The 17,798-nt window shown below is 36.0% G+C and overlaps 1 protein-coding gene across 3 annotated transcripts in view; it reads left to right on the plus strand.

The window, feature by feature from the left end:
- C16H8orf34 (chromosome 16 C8orf34 homolog) overlaps positions 1-17,798 on the plus strand; it is a 384,304-nt gene that overhangs the window by 309,949 nt on the left and 56,557 nt on the right. For all 3 annotated transcript variants that reach the window (XM_087897228.1, XM_087897227.1, XM_048420471.3), the window contains one exon: positions 2,562-2,638. In XM_087897228.1, the coding sequence (XP_087753354.1) occupies positions 2,562-2,638 (77 nt within the window). The remainder of the gene's footprint in view (positions 1-2,561; positions 2,639-17,798) is intronic.

The following is a 17,798-nucleotide window of genomic DNA, read 5'->3' on the forward strand; positions in this document are numbered from 1 at the left end:
CTGGAAGCTGGGAACTAAATCCAGCAAAACACGAGGCCTCACATGCTTTTCATCTGTACCCTTTTTTACCTCAGGCCCTTGCCTCATGGGCTGATATCTAAAAAGCCATTGACTGAAGGAGTTCCCACAACACCTCCCCCTTTTGTCTAAATAAAAGGTTTCTAAGCCTAACACAAAACTATATACAATAAGAACAAATATCAAACATTGTCCAGAAAAAAGAAGAGGCAAAAACACACATAAAAATTTGAGCTACAACCAGAATGACTAGCATCAAGCAAGAAACATATGCTAAATGTCCAGTCTAAGATAATTAGCAAATAGCAGAGACTATTTCAATAGTTAACCTATCCTGAGGAGTCTAAATATTATATTAAAATGTCTTGCTAAGTTATTAGAGGAAAGTAACTATGACTATCTAGTCTTCAACCCTATCAAAGACCTGAGAAGAAAAATAATATTACCTGATTTAGAAGCAAGTGCAATCAAGCAACTTCCAAAAAGTGCAAGAAATGACAGAAACAACCATATCCCTGGCCAATCACCCAAAGTCTCATTTGCAACATTGGGGCAACCAATTTTGGCCCAGAGTATCTGACAGACCATTTTCAGAGGCAGGACAATTGGAAAGACCTTATTTTGGCAAGTTTCGGTAATGGCTTTTGCTTTTATCCTGCTTGCCCATTTTAGACAATAATATCAGCAGTTGAAGAAAAGGCAGTTTTTTGACCAAAGGCCAGTTTTGCCAAGAAAAATACAAGCTCCAAGTGGAGTGTCTTTGGTGCCCAACATTCTCTCAGGAATAGATTGGTGCTGCCAGGAGCAATTGTGTTTCATGTCAACAGAATCCTGAATTATTAAAATGCCATATTCTAAAGTTCTTTGAAGTGTTTGAAGATTGCCTATCTGTGTGGAGTACAATCTCTGTATATCTAGAGAACATGACTAGTCTAACTATAAGTATGACAACCATGGATGACTATTGACATATAATTCTTAATACCTATATATCTTAAAGGCTAAGGCTTCACATATGCAACAAATGAGGACAATGACTCAAAATGTAAACAATACATATATAAGTATCTTGATCAGAGGTAGAAATGTATAATACAATATGATAAAAGTCTTAAAATTGCATCAATATACAAAATATCTTAAGCAGAGGTAGAAGCATGCATACAATATGACAAAATAACCTTGTAGATGTATATGATAATTATAAGCAGAAATAGTAATATACACAGTGTAAACATATAATTTGAATTTGTACCAATATACAAATTATCTTAGACATGTTGGGAGCCGAAATGTAGGCATATTAAAGAGGTCCATAATAGCCTGGAATGAAGTATAACAAAGGTTTATTTATTTGGGGATAAAACTCACAGTAAGGGTAGAGATCCACAGTCCTCTGTGGCTGTTGGAATCTGGAAACTGAATCCAGGAAAAAAGGGCCATGCATGCTTTTTTGTCTGCACTTATAGTACCTCAGACCATGCCCAAATGAACTGGTATCTAAAAGGCTATTGGCTGAAGGAGTTTTCACAGCACACCTTTGTTGCAATTGTGTGGTTTGGTCTTGTTGTGGGATTCTCAGTAGAGGGAGCTAAGGGGAGAGACTGTTCTCTAATTCTGTTACCTACTTTTGGGACCCTTTTCTCCGGCTGGGTTGCTTCACCCAGCCTTAATAGAAGACAGGACGCCTAGTCTTTCTGCAACTTTCTATCCCAAGGCTGGCTAATATACTTGGAAGTGTTGCACTATTTCTGAAGGAGAGAGAAAGTAGATGGAGGAGGAGGGAGATTTCTGACACGGGTTGGGAAGGGAAGCAGAAGGAGAAACTAATATGACTAGAGAAAAATTAATTACTTGATTAATAAAAATTAAAAACCTACAGCATTTAATAATTTACACCCTTTTTGACTCCTTCACAATTTGTCATCTGAATTAAAAGAAAGAATATCAATTGATGGAATTGATACTTAAATTGCATAACCCTTTCCTCATCTAAAAGAAATCATTAAACAAATAAGAAGTATAACATTGCAAAACAGAAAACAGACATTAAAATAGATGTATACCAAAATATAGCTGAATAAAGGCCAAGAGTTGTGTTTACCTCATTTTTATACTTACTTTTGCTTTTAATTATAAAGGTTTTGTGTGTGTGTGTGTGTGTGTGTGTGTGTGTGTGTGTGTGTGTGTGTGTATGCACATAAGTGCAGTTGCCCACAGAGGCCAAAATAGACTGCTAGATTACCTGGAGCTGTAGTAGCAAGTGGTTGTAAGATATCTTTCCAGTCAGAAGTGTGGCTTTATATGTAAAAAATAAAGTAATTAGCTCTTGTACATTTTTTATTTTATTATACACTTCTGAATTAGAAATATGTTTATTTGTGCATATATCTATAAATTGAATAAATATCATTAAAGTCTACTCATAAACATCATGATAATTTGAATAAGTAGTTCAATTATGTCGATATCCTCTAACCATCATAAATATACATGTTTATGCATCAACAATGTATAACTTCTATTTTTAAAAATTAAAATAGATTCTTTACCTGGGACTGAAGAAACTCTCATGGAGGAAGGTGAAGATTTTGAGAGAACATCAAAATTAACAGAACTTGTAAGTATATTAATTTGTTTTTGTTAAATCCATAACACACACTAACACACACACACACACACACAAACACACACGTGCACGCGTGTTGGGAGCCAGGGGAGAGAAAGCACTAAGATAACATCCACAAAGAACAGAAATAAGCTTTCTTTTTAGACAGAACTCTTTAAATGCATTCACTATTCCCTATACGTGGCAGGGCTACCATAGTAGCAGGTGACCCCTTCACTGAATACACAGCAGAGCTCTTTCAAGCTCTTTGGGCAGTTGTGAGAAACTTGATTGAGGCGGTCGTTAATTCCTGTGAAAAATTTAAGGTGGTAGTCAGTTCCTGTGGGATCAGCGGTTACTAGAGCACAGGCACTTTCTAGGAGCTTATGAGTTGCCTTGTCCAACTTCGCCAAACTTAGTAAATTGAACTGTATGCATCCTAACGGAAACTAAACGTTTTCTGTATCTTGAAAGCTTACATATTTCTTAGTGCCTGCCATGCTTGCTATTTTCAGATGTGAAGCCCTTGTTATTTTTGTTAAGTCTTTACCAGGATGAAATGGGATTCAGTTTCTGATTTTTTAGTGAAATTCAAGGTTAAAAGAATAAATACTGGAAAACCAAAAATTACTATGTCAATTCTAAATATACATGACTTGAAAAGATTTTGAATTGCTCCAATACTCCGACTAATGCAGTCTTTTATATTTAGATAGTGTTCATATGGTGCTGGTAGATTCTCTGTGTGTTTGCCTAGGTTCCCTTCACAAGGTCATACAGACCAAGGGGTTTAAACAATAGAAGCGTATTTCTTGCTGGATGTGGAGGTGGAAGGCTGAGATAAAGTTAATGTCTTCTGCCCATGACTTCACATAGTTGCTGGTGTATCCCTATTCTCCTTATACCCAAGATGGACCACCAGAATCGCCACCCATATTGGCTTTAAGTATCTTAGTAACTGTATTTCAGAGAATTAGATTTTTTAGAACCCCATTTACAAATACATTTTGAGATAATCATACAGATTTTAGAAATATAAATTATAACCCATGGTGCTGTGATGAAATGGCATCCAGATTATACAGTACTTTATTATGGTTGTCATCTTTAGGATATCATAATATCATAATAAAATTACTTCTGAAAATGCTAAAGAAATTCATGCCTCCTTTCTAAAACATTGGTTTCTCACTGTGGATATTTGTTAACACTTTATATTTCTGTATTTCTTATGTATTGCTTGCCCCTGCATTCTGATATATAACCTACTTCTTTATTCATTGACTATATCATCCCAGATATGGAATTCAAAAATCCAGAAAATTTTGTTTTTCTAATTCTCTTTTCTTAACTGAGTATTTGCACATAGTAGGGCCATAATACATGTGTTTTATATTAGTTGCATAACTCTGAAAAAAAAAATCCTCAGCAATGAGTTAAATTCGCTAGAGCCCTAGAAACAGCGCCGTCTTCGTGTTTTATAGCAGTTGGTCGTTTCTGTCCCTTACCTCTGCGTGCCCAGTCACTGTCTCACCCCCTGTTCTCAGCATGGACACCCATGGGGTGAGAGAACATGCTCAGAGAAGCTCAGTCTCTAGACCATTATTGGAGCAGTATATTCTTACTAAATATTTTCTTGTGTACCTCACAACTGCTTCCTAGCTACCAGTCCTAGTTCTACTTGGACAGCTTAAAATCAACTGGTGTTCCTTCTAACGACACTCAGATATTTGTAGTTATTGTAGTTTCTATTGTTATGCTAAAATACTCTGGCCAAAACAACTTAGAGGAGGAGAGGGTTTATTTGGATTGCACTTCTAGATCACAGTCCATTAACGAGGGAAATCAGAGCAAGAACTCAGGAAGAATTAAAAGCATGGAGTAATGTTGTTTGCCAGCTTATTGTTTCAAGCTTAGATAGCCAAGGGAATGATGCCACCCACAGTGGCTAGGACCTCCTACATCAATAGCAGCGAAGGTAATCATTCACAGATATGCCCACAAGTCAGTGTGATCTGGGCGATCTCTCAATTGGATCCCTTTCTCAGATGACTCTGGGTAATGTTAACAATTTAATCTAAGATACAATAAGCCAGCATGCCCCATCCTAGGCAAATTATTCAGACAACACACAACTTATACTTTTGACCAATTCTTACATTGTATACTTTCAAATACATACACCCTGGACACTGTCTCTGAGTATGATCATACTTGCTGAGTCTCCTGTAAGCTATGAGTCAAGTCTAACCAAATCCAGCACTTTAGATATTGCTGTCATGTCAGAGAGAACAGCAGAATCTGTGATTGAGACAAATAATACTTTTTGATTGTTAATCAGAGTTGCATCAACTTTTCTTTGAAAGGTCATTTTCGTATTTATGAACTCCAGGGCACACCCATAATGGCATGATAGGAAGGCTGGATTGTCACTCAGATTGTAATAACTCGTCAATCATGATTTTCTCAGAGGTTTATTTTACCATCTGTGGATTCCAGCAAAGTTTATGTTTCTCCCTGCATGTCTAACAAGAGTAGCAATAGTGGCTCATGTCTGTAAATCTACCGCTTGGGCAGTGTAGATGTGGGGTTGGAGGGGGAAGACAAGAGCTCAGGATAGACAGCAAGCTGGAGTCTAGTCTGGGGAACATGAGATCCGTCTGATCAAACAAAAAAATCTTTTTAATGAAAATGGCACTACAAGATTTTTTTTTTCTCCAGATTCCTTTATCTACTAGCCTTATCAAATAATCTCTGTCTACAGCGTTTGTCTTATTTTAGAACTTGTAATATTCCAGTGGAAAAAATTAATTAACTTGGTTTAATCAAATTATTTGTAAGTGACTTCATGTTGGCTCTTAGAGATGCTTACCTTCTTTCCATTGTGATCAAGCAGTGCTTTTCTAATGAAAAATTTTGTTGCACATCAGTTTTGTTTTCATTTATTCAATAGATTTTGAATTCTTAAAACTTGTTCGATACTGTTTAACAACAGCTAAACCATTTAAATCTCCTTTGGCAATGAGCAACAATTAAAATAATGCATAAAAATTAGTATTAAAAACATGACAATTTTTATGTGATAGCTGTTTTTAGCATGAAGAAAATGCAGATTTAATAAGCTAATTATTTTAGGATGATTATATTTTATATGTAAATTGCCTAAAGTGTGCATTCATAGTACTTTGGACATTATTTTCCATAAACCAAAGAGAAGTTGGTAACTTTTTCTAAATGCTAATATGAAATTCAAACAAAATAACTTTTCTTTCAATTATTGTAACAAATGTAAAACATATCAGGGCAAATTTTCAGTGATATTCTCAATGAATATGTCACAGATAGTAAAATTATTTTATTTCCAATTCTGCTGTCTCTGTTTCTTGGCCATCCTGTTGAGTGGTGTCCACGAATAATTGGACTTGACCTTTTGTACTTTTTTCCTCATGGCTGAATCTGTGCTTCCAATATTTCTTGTATATTTTAGTATTAGAAAGACAATGATTAAATTTAGATTTTTTTTCTTTCTCCACCACTAAGAGCAAATCATTTTTCTGAAAATTTTCTCTTCTTTTTCTATGGTCTAGACAGTTTTTTTAGCATACACATAATCAATGCAGATTAAAACTGGATTTGTCAGGTAAATCCCCTTATTAAAAATGGGTGGACAACAAAGAAAAAGTCTTCAAAAGGAAAGTCCAAGCAGCAGGTATTGACTGTTGTGGCTTAGCTTCTGGAGTGTAAAAGGCAGCTGCTTTAAATCAGCAATTGCTGAAGATTTGCATAAAGGTTTTTCAAATTTTACAATTCCTATTGCACTCTCAATCTTAAGTTTTTCATTTTGTTTTCAAGATATTAATTAATTACATGGATCTGAGCAAAGACATGACTGGTTATCACGGCTTACAGAAAACAGAACAAAAATGAAGTGTAGGACTTCTGCTGAGGTTTCCTGAAATGCCAGGGAGTAACTGAAGTTATGTTTTCCTTTTGAAGTATTATTTACTGTGGGCTTTATGTAAGATTAGCTAGAGTTAGTGTATTATTACCAAGTGTAGAGATGTGTAGAACTCTGTTATTTTCTGAAGCCTTTCTCACGTGTGGCATTGACACTCCTGGCCTTTTGTCTTTCTGTGACTTAGTCACTTTGAAGTTGATAACCATCCTGAGAATTAAGTTGCATTTCCTTTTCAGTGAACAAATCGAGGTTTCATAACATTTAATGATGTATCAAAAAAATAGAGTCAAAAAATAGAGCATAAGACAATTCCTGTTTCTTAATGTGGAAATTCTTTAGATACTAAGTCCCTGTTAAATAGCTACATGCCATATAAAGCACGCACGAACCACGCCATCCTCACTGGCTAATCTCAACAGATAGAATTTATCATCGGATTAAACACACAGTGAAAAGCTTGAGTTTGACGGATTGGGTTTTAAGAGGTGATTCTTTACAAAAGGAAGGGATCATGTGAATTTGGGGTCTTATAGTAGGTTTTCTTAGGTCTCCTACAGCTGAAGAGGTCTGGTCTGAGAGACTGGGGTGTCAGCACCCAAGGGAGGTGCTGGCAGTGAGGAGAGAAACAGCACACACCCCACGTTGGCATGGCCACCTTCATCCTGATGCTAAGGTTCTGGAGATTCTGGAATTACCTCAGTATAAAGCCTACTCCGTTCAACTAGATGCCAAGTTTGGTTAGTTCTAAGTCTGGGATACTGTGTCTTGTGAATTAGTAAACAAAGCCCCTGCTTTATTTGATCCTCTGCTGCAAAGTGGATGGCATAGTCTTTTGTTCTTGGCTGATAGTTTTAACTGCTACTATGTACTAAGATTTGGATCTGTCTGTAATCAGAAAATCACATATTTGGTTCATTTTCCAACAATCCCATGCATATGAGTTTTACAATGCATTTATTTAATAAGGTCAAAATAATGTCAAACCTTTGATAATGCAAAGGGTTGAAGATAAAGAAGCATTTGTGTTTATAGCAACTGTAACACAAACAATTGCCTGATCACTTCAGAGAGTTTTGACAGCAAAAACATTGTTCCTAAATGGGCTCTTAATACTGGGAATATTTTGATGAATTGTTTTTTGCTCATTTAAAACTTATTCTTCAAATGGTGTGCACAGGTCAGCACAAAGTCTCTGCTCGATTTCTTTTTCCTGTCTGAATGTTAATAAGCAGAATAGAATCTTCTTATATTAAATCCTGCATGCTTTGGGGAATTATTTTAAAGGAAGAATTCCATTACACACAATGAACATTGATTGCTAAGCCTGGAGGAGATCTGTAATCTGCTGTAATCTTATGGCTTTTCTTATATGCAGGTTGCTGACGTATCATTATGTCTATTTCCCAGCTGCTTGACTGTTGCTTTCAGGCCAAGTAGTAGGTGCTCACTACTGCTTGAGAGATTCATTTTTCTATTTCTATCCACCTCCCAGATTTTTATTTCTTCTCTTGTAAGTCATACATGTACACATTTGAAAAATGAAAATGAAAAGGTGATAACTTGAAAGCAACATAAATCTCATATGTCTTCAATATATATGACTGACCATTAAACTATTTAACTAACCATGGATTTTGCTATCTGTACTTTTCCCCTTATCTTACTAATGTGGTTGTTGCCCCATCAAATCTACCCTATAAAATTCTCTCTGCTTCATTATCTTTACAAGATGACATTTTGAGACCTAAATTCTTTTCTACATTGAAGTAACTATTATGCAAGTAAATTATTTTACATGTTTTATAGGGTAAATACTTCCATGTAAACTGATTTAAAGTTTGAATAGCTTGGTGAACAAGTTTCAATGTTTTTCTTGCATTAGATAGTGTGTATGGAAAACAGATCAATAATCAGCATTTATAAACTTAAATCTAAGTGTGTTTTATTGGACTTACACTCTTAGAAAATAAAAAACAAAAGAAATGATGTTCAATACCATCTCATCAGGTAAAAGTCTTAAATTATGGATGATTTTGTGTCGTGAAGCAATGTGTTGACAAGTTGCTGGCAGGTGATTGTAGTGATTTTTGTTTCTAAAGAACAGTGATGAATACCTGCTTTTCTCGGTGCTTGAGGTTGTCATTTTCCTCCTTTGCTGTGTGGAATTTCGCTTGATTTTTATGACTTACAGATCCAGGATGCCAGTAAAGCTGCTAGAGATGAGGTCTTACAACAGGTCAGTTTATCTGATCAGGTTTTGAGATCTGGTGTGTTTTTCCTTTAAGCATTTCAGAGATGTTGATCTCTAAAATATCAAGAGTGGAAATATTTGGCGAAACCTATGCAAATATTATATTTTAAAGTCTTTAAGAGTTTTGGAAAACGTAACTTTTAAATGTCATGTTCATACAGGAAAAATGACCTAACAGGATGAAGTATGGTACAATACATGATTAAACATTAATTGCGGCTTTGGAAAGTAATTCAGTCTTTCTACATCCTTTCAGCGCATCTCAGTAGAAGTATGACATTATTGAGATTAGTTAAATTTTGTACTTATGTTTTAAGGTAATGTGGCAGGAGAATGCGCACAGGTACAAGTAAATACAATTGCTCCTCCTGCGTAGATGATACCCCAGAAGACACGGAGCGCTGTGCTCTTCTTCTCCAGGTATCCTACCACGGTCCATTCATTTTTGCAAAGATGATAAGCAAAAAGGAAAGCATTTTTGATAAATTTTGAAGTCATTTTGACTCCTGTAGATTGTATTGGATTCATATGTAACTGGACAGAAGAGGAAGGAGTGTGATGTGGATGATGTTCATGATGAGAAATAAAGCCCAGCGTCTTTGATAACTTGTGTGGGGCATGCTCCATGAAATGCATTACTATGGAATCCTTTAATAGATGTAGAAGATCATTATGTTTATAAAGGGATTTACTTCCATTCTTGTCTTTTTTCATCTAAAACAACCAGAGACAAAGTTCTTTTCTATAAAAGCTTGCAAGTTTGTAGACTTCATCTTCCAACCACATTCATTTGGACCAAATCTTCTTTTCTTATTATAAAAGTGGTTATAAACAAAACTGTAGTTTCCAGAATGTGCTTATTCAAATAAACTGAAAAAAATCGTTTCTATTTGTTGACCTTTTATTATTTGTAGGTGATTTTAAAATAACTTAATTCTTAAAAAAATTCTCATGAATGAATATTTTGCTTGCATGTATATTGGTGCCCCAACTGTGTTTCTAGTGTCCCTAGAGACCAGAGAGACATTAGAGTTACAGACAGCCATGAACTGCCATGTGGGTACTGTAAATTGAACCCAGGTCCTCTGAAGGAGCAGGTTGTGGTTGTAGTCAAGGACTCCACTCCCCAGACCCCTATATTCTCCATTTTAAAAAGAATGATAAGCACATTCTCGAAGAATTTCATGTAGCTAATTTTAAAGCCTGTATATTAGTGTGGCCTTGTATCATATTTCATTAATGTCTTCTTAGTATTCATCTTGGAAAGTGTAGACTTAAAGTTTTGTGTTAAACACCAAGATAATATTGACATATTTGAACAAATGTCAGGCTTTATGTTGGATTTTCCAATCATGTTGTCCCAAGTTATCAATGTGATCAGGAGCTTATGACAATTCTTAGGAACTCAGCTTGCCATTCTCATGGATAATCTTTTATATCTCACTTCCTGGCAAATAGCTAATTCTGAGTCTCTTGATGTACTGCACAAATATTAATTTTCTCTGTTTGTTTTCATATGAAAAGAGCTATAAACACTGACTTAGTTTGCTTGGGATTTGGTTCATGGGGTAATTCTTTAGAGGAAACACTGTGCATATAGATTTTAGATGGTCTCTGAATGCTTCATGCAGGCTAAATTCTTTAAAGGTCAAACCTGTAGTACTTTAAAATTCTTGATCTGTTCCATAAAAAGTGGCTTGTTTGCCAAGCATCGGAATGGCTTGCCAGGATTAAACACTCTTACATCATATGTAAGTAAAAATAAAAATAAAATCTCATAAATTTATTTTGTTCTGTCTGAAAGCATAAAAATGTAATATTTTAGACTTTTAGTTGGGTTTCTTAGTTAACTACACTTCTTTGATTACTAATTAATATTTTAAAATAATCTTTATATAAATTTGTTTATTTAGTGTATTTATTTTTGTGTGTGTGAATGCAGTGGAGCTTGTGTGATGTTCAGTGAACAGCTTGTGTGGTTTATTTCTCTCTTTCTACAACATGGGTTTCTGATATTGAACTCAGGTTGGCATGTTTGGGTCACCAGCACCATAACTCACCGAGACCTTTGGTTGATACTTTTCAAAAACATATTTATTATTATTATGTATGATACGTGTAGTGGCTGCATTTGCCATGGCAGGCACGCAGAGCTCAGAGAATGACTTTGTCGATTTAATTCTTTCTTTTTCCCTTTATGAGAATTTGAATCAGGTCCTGAATCTTGCGTAGTCATCATGCTGAACATATTAATCAATACTTTCGAAAATATTTCTTAGACTGAGGATTTTCAGAACTTTTTCTGTTCAACTGGTCATGTCTTTCTCGGGAACTTTTTCTCCCAATTGACTTTGCCAGCATTTTTTACATTGCAATAATTACTCCAGTTCACATTTGTTGCAAGCATTTTCAATAACTTTTCATTTGGTACTTAATGTTATAGACATTCAATTATACAGAAGCCATATTTTTCTCTTATTTTTTTTTACTTACTTTCCTTTCCAATATTAGATAAACATGGACCTTGTAGTTCTTTGCAGTTTTCTTTTGAATTCCTTAATCAAACTTGAATTCTTTCCTTGGTATTATGATGCAAGAAACTAGTAATGTTTCCAAATAAAATTTGCATCTGTTACTCCCTTTAACTCAGCTCAGCCTTCCTGTGTCCCATCACACCCCCGGCAGCAGCATGGGTTAGAAACCCTAGCCTTCAACACATACTTTTTGGAAAGTTCTATTGTCCAAGTTATTATTGCATTTCTTTCTTACTAATTTGATATTTTCTTTGCATTTTAATATACTCTGGATAATAATGGCACAACATTTCCTGAATTTTAATTTTTGTTATAAAAACCCCCTTTACCAATGATATTCTAATATGATTTATACTTGGAAGAACTGGAATTGTGTGACACGCAATGATTTGTCTTTATTTCCTCTGTTCATAAATAATACAGCTGGACTGGAACGCTCCAAATCTGGAATCTGTTAGTGTATCCACTCTATCAGCGTAGCAGCGAGGGCTGACCTCTCGAGTTGTGTGCTGCTCATATCTTTGTCAGTCTAGCTTGTCATGTTCAATGAAAATAAGATCGATTTTCATTTAATTTTATTATCCAAAGTCGAAGAATTAAGCCATCATATAATATCTAGCTGTTCTGTGTCTCAGCTTTGTAACATGTTTTTTTTGTATATAGGTTTTAAAATATAAGTTTATTCTGTTTAATGCTCTTTCATGTGTGTGTGTGTGTGTGTGTGTATGTGTGTGTGTGTATGTGTGTGTGGTCTCATTATGATGCCTAGACTGATCTCAAACCCATACAATTCCTACCACTGCCTCTCAAATGCTGAAATTAAATCTGCACCACCATGCCAGGTAAAGTTAAATAGGTTCTTCTTTCTACAGAAGTTTATTGCATTTGTTTTGCCAGCACAGCGGGATGTATTGATTAGTTTTAGACTTAGTTTGACTATTAGTTTGACTTAGTTAGACTATTCAAAAGTTTTTTTTTTTGCGATTTTTGTATCATTTCTGCTATAAGCCTAAAGAGTATTCAGAAAAAATCTCATGAGTTAGAGGTGGGATCAAGATCTTAGCTTCCAGTTATTTTGGTCAATCTTTTGGGAAGTCTTGATTCAGAAATAGCAAAACCTTTTTGGGCAAAAAAAAAAGCTGGATAATTTGTAAGCAAATATGTTTCCATGATGTCACGACTAAAAAAAAAAAAATACCGTGTTTCATAAGAATTTTGAAACGGATGTCTGTATTTACTTAAATCTGAATTTCTGGAAATTCCTCATTTCCTCTTGGATTTTCACTCATGTTTAAAAAATGTGTATTAGGAAAGTATTTACATCTCAATAGTGAAACGTCTCTGGAAAGAAACATTTCTGGAGAGAATGTTTTATCAGTGAAGGAAGCGTAAAATGTTCCGTGCCTGAAGGGATGAATGCTGAGTGACGCCAAGAAATGTGGAGGTCACAAAAGTTGAGAAATATTCATGCAGAATCCATGTCTCAAAAATAGACATACCCCAGCCCAGATGAACGCCAACTGAAGGAGTCTGCAGTGAGAGGACAGGGATGCAGACCTGGGAAGCACACTCCAGGAACAGGGCTTCCTTCCACTGTGTCTTGCTGGAGCAGAACCCCATCAGGCGGAGTCTCTATCAGCAAAAGAAAACTCAAGAACGCCTTCAGTGACTATACATATTTGTAATATTTTCCATTCCCATTGTAGTTTTCCAATCTGAATGTCATTTTCTTTGTAGTGTTTTCCTTTAAGGAAGGAGTTGTTCTTCCCAGGACTTCTTGTAGAATAGCAACATTATACCCTCAAGGGGAACGGCCTTGGAAGCTGGGGCCATTCTATAGCTTTCTCCTTCAGCCTGGGTAAGACAGTCTCTAAGACATCTCTTCACATTCCGTTGGAACGTATTCGTCTACACAGTTGTCTATCCTAGGAATTTCCAACCTGGAGAGAAGTCGCATGCCCTGTCAGGAGGTCAGTCCTTCCAACCAGAGACCCGTTGTTGGAAATATTGCGAAGGGGGGAGATATGTATTAACTACTCCCTACTGCAATGAGCTGCGCATCTGTTCAAGGTTGAGAGCTGAACACATCCGTGGCTCTAAATGTAAATATTCAGGAGGCAGTTTGAGAGTAACCAGTAACCAAAACATTGTCAATAGGTTCTCCACTTGGACCTGTGATTTCCTAGCCATTGGTTTTGACCAAATTTATAATTATGCAAAATTCCCTCCTAAGAAATAGCATAAGACCAGTTTTTAGATGCTAAGAAATTTGTGCTTGTGCATGGACAAACTATTTTTGCCCTCTGCTCCCTGCCATCCAGAGACATTCTAGGGTGGACATCTGTGCCTGTAATTTGTTTCAAAAAGAAAGATTGTCCTTCTGTATAAAAACTTTGAACTAACTACAGTTCAAGCTATCCTAAAATTTTGTATTTATTTTCTTATATCTTACTATTAAAATATACAACTTTCTGATCCTTTTGCATGTAAGACTTTTTCTGCTTAATTAAGTACTCATACAGTTTAATGAATTACATAACTAGAGTACATTATTCTCTTCAGAGAAATTCATCTTGAAAATTTTGAATGTCTTTTAAAAAGCCTGAAAATTATGTTTGTTTTGGCTAAGAATTAAGCATGCCCAAGCACATTAAACAAAAGTTCATTAAATTTTTTGCAATACTGATTAAGATTAGACAGAAGAGAGCAGTTATAATTTATTCTATTTTAGATAATCTGTTAATGTATCTAATAAATTCAGTTCTGCAAACTTAATTTAATATTTGAATTTATCTTTCAATAGCTCATCAACTTAAAAAAAGAAAAAAATCTAAGTTCAACATATTAAAACTCAGGACCAGCACATGCGTTAGGACCCAGGAGATGGTGAACTATGTCTGGGCAGGTTAAAGCCAGAGGAAACTCTGGTGGAGGTCCATAGAGCTCCTGATGTGCAAACCTGTCATTCGACCTGGGTATAGAGTGTAAAACTAATCCAACCATCTAGTAGCTGGTTCCCTCCGAAGTTTCCCTCAGGATAGCTGTTGCTCTCGCAACACAGTTCTATCCAGAAAAGCGAATAATTAGAGGTCTTGGTGCCAAAACATATTAAAACTCAAGATTAATTATTAAAACCTTCAGAAATTGTCTCCTACTCAAGGAATGATCCTAGCTACTACTGCTACTTTCATTTTTAAGGCACAATAATTTTTAACTAAATTGTTTTAAATCTAGATTTGTGAAAGACTAATTTTCTATGGTGTGTGTGTGTGTGTGTGTGTGTGTGTGTGTGTGTGTGTGTGAAACCACTGAGGAATTCTGTCCTTAGAGACTTATACACCATGGAATTAGTTCAATATGTCACTCAACAGCACATAGTAAGTGTACTATGGAAAAACCCTCTAGCCCACTTCTGACTAAATTCCTGTAAGACAGCAGGGGATGAGAAAAGGTCGTTATCCTGGACCAGTGATTTGTTCATACACCTGTTGATATAAAAGGAAAACAGAAGTCTGAACTAGGATATCCTTTGTCTATTAGAAGTTCAAGCACAATGTGTTCCTTGATCTGTGGATGTTAAGACTTTGCTCATCCATAAGATGTCAAATTAGCAGCTGAGTTCTGAGGTGTTTCCCAGTCAGGGAGACAGCCTGCTAGACTTTCCCTTCCCACAGCTCTGAGGCCAGTTCTCAAAAATCAGTAACACGTTTATATGGGCATTTCAGTTTATTGGATGTTTTTGTATCAGTTCAAGAAACACATAAACATTGATACCTCCATTTTAAATATGTGGGAGAAAACCCTGAAAGAGCATTGTCTCAAATCTCAGAGCTCTGCATATCACGAGGCTTGTTCTGAATTTTAGCAAATAGATGGCAGTGTAGCTTGCAGAATAAGCCATTGGGTTGATTGAGCTCTGTTTTATGTTAGTCCAAAGAATTCTGTGGTGTGATTATCAACATTAGAATATTGTAACCAATAATTGAGCAAAATAATAGACTTTTGTATGTCAGTGAGCCATATTGTTCAGTATTTTCAACCTCTTCACCTGCTGCTGCCTCCATTTTTGTCCATAATGAAAAATTCATATTCTCCCAGGCATTTATCACACATCGTTTGATATTAATACTCCTTATCATAACAATTCTCACTGAGAGGTACTCATTCTCATCACTGTAATAAGAGTCAGTATTCCACTTCTGCTAAATATTCCTGCAACTTCCCGATGGCTCATTTTCAACTCTAAATATAAATGCTTCTTTTGACACTTGTATTATCTAATAAAATACTGCATCAGTGACTACCTTGGTCTATAGTGTGGCATATAGTGGTCTATATGGGTCTATATGGTCCAAGTCAGTTAGAATGAGCGAAACCTAATGATAAGGTAGCCTAAAGTCAAGGGGTTGGATATCTGGTGAAACCTTTAAAAGAAGAGTGTTTATGCCTGTGTGGGTATGTGCAGTACGTGTGTGTGTGTGTGTGTGTGTGTGTGTGTGTGTGTGTGCATGTGTAGGCATAGGGAAAGAATTTTAACTTGTTTTTGTTTGTAGTTTTTAAAATAGTAAATAAACTCCCTTGAGTTAATTACTGAACCCACTCTTCTGATATTGACCTTAATCCACACTTAGAGAAGAACTCCTAGGACCTACCCCTCACTGGGCTTCCAAACTGCAGTGGAAATTAAGGTCATATTTGCCTCTTGGGAACAGATCATAACCATAACACTGCTCATATTCCATAGTCATGGAAAACTGTGACTTGATGCAACAGGTCCATCCAATAGCCCAATTTCAAACATTTCTTTATAGACTACTTTTCAGTAGCCTTCATTCACATCTGCATGATGTATGTATTCTTGGACCAAACCTACCTGTGTTATACCACTGGACTTGAAATCCAGAGTTTTGGTGTATCCATCTCACTTCCTTAGTAACATTGTTGTGCTTCATTGACTTCCTCAAGGATTATAGACTATTTGTCATTCCCAACCTCTCCTAGACATGACCTCAGTCATCTGATAGATATACTACCCGTTCAAACTTCCATTGCTGCTAGTTCCAAGGTTTAATTTTCTCATGGCCTTCTGTCTCATACAAACTATGCCAGACTTGATATTAATCCCCTAATCCTCAAAATACTAAGTTAGCAAGTGGTGTGGGACCATAGTCTGTATTCTGTCAATTATATTTTAAATAAATGCTGATTGACCAGTAGCAAGGCAGAAAGTATACGTGGGACAACCAGACAAGAAGTAGAGGTGGGTCAAGGAGAACAGGAGAATTCTGGGAAGAGTACACAGTCCTGGCCCAGACACAGAAGAAGCAAGATGTGACTGCCTCGCTCAAAAAGGTACTGAGCCATGTGACTGACATAGACAAGAATAGTGGGTTAATATAAGTTATAAGAGTTAATAAGAAGCCTGAGCTAATGGGCCAATCAGCTTATAACTAATGTAGACCTCTGTGTGACTTCTTTGGCACTTAACAATGGTGAGAATCAGGCAGAACAGAACTCAGAAAACAAGCAAGAAAATACAACCAAACAAAACTTGATCCTCTCATGCAGGATGCACATTAATATCATGTAAGTGTATGTTCACTGGTGCAAAGAGCCTCATTCTTCACTTGTCATCCAAGAGGGTTTGAGTTGCCCTGTCCCAAGAGTGCTTTGTTGGGGAAGGCCACTAGTTTGTTTCCTAACCCTGACTTGAAATAATCACATAGAACCTGTATTCTTTAAATTACTGCTTGGCCAATAACTTAAGTGTATTTCTAGCTAGCTATTACATCTTAAATTTACCCACTTCTATTATTTAATATTTTACCAAAATGCTCGTGGCTTACCAGCAAGGTTTTGACTGCTGGCTCACGTTTTTCTTTTCTGGTGGCTACATGGAATCTCCTTACTCAGCCTGTGCTCTCTCTGTATCGTTTTCAGCCTGATTTTACTTTCTTAAGCCATTGGCCAAAAGCAGCTTCTTTATTAACCAATGGCAATAAAACATATCACAGCATACATCAACTCCCACACCAGTGCTTTAACAACCCTTTCTCTCTATTTCTTACACTTCCTATTCGTCTGCCATATTTTGAATGTTTCCATTGCTATTTTGCTCTCAACATGATCTTCCCAATAGGAAACAAATACAACAAATAACACAGATTATTTTATTGTTTAAAAAATTGCTATTGCTCTCTGGCTACTGGATTTAGGTACAAACATGCTCCAGAGAATGGAAATTCATGCAAGAATACAAAAAGTTACAAAACCACCCTAACATTCAGAATAGATACAGAAACTGTGTTCTTTAGGTGTCTAAATTAATTAATCTATCGATCAAGAATTCAAATGAAAATATTTCTCTAGTCTTTGTGTCCCATGCTGTGGAGAATAGGAAATCATATCATGCACAATTTCTATTATCGA

This window comes from Myodes glareolus, chromosome 16 (assembly GCF_982192425.1).
Source record: "Myodes glareolus chromosome 16, mMyoGla1.1, whole genome shotgun sequence".
NCBI lineage: Eukaryota > Metazoa > Chordata > Mammalia > Rodentia > Cricetidae > Myodes > Myodes glareolus.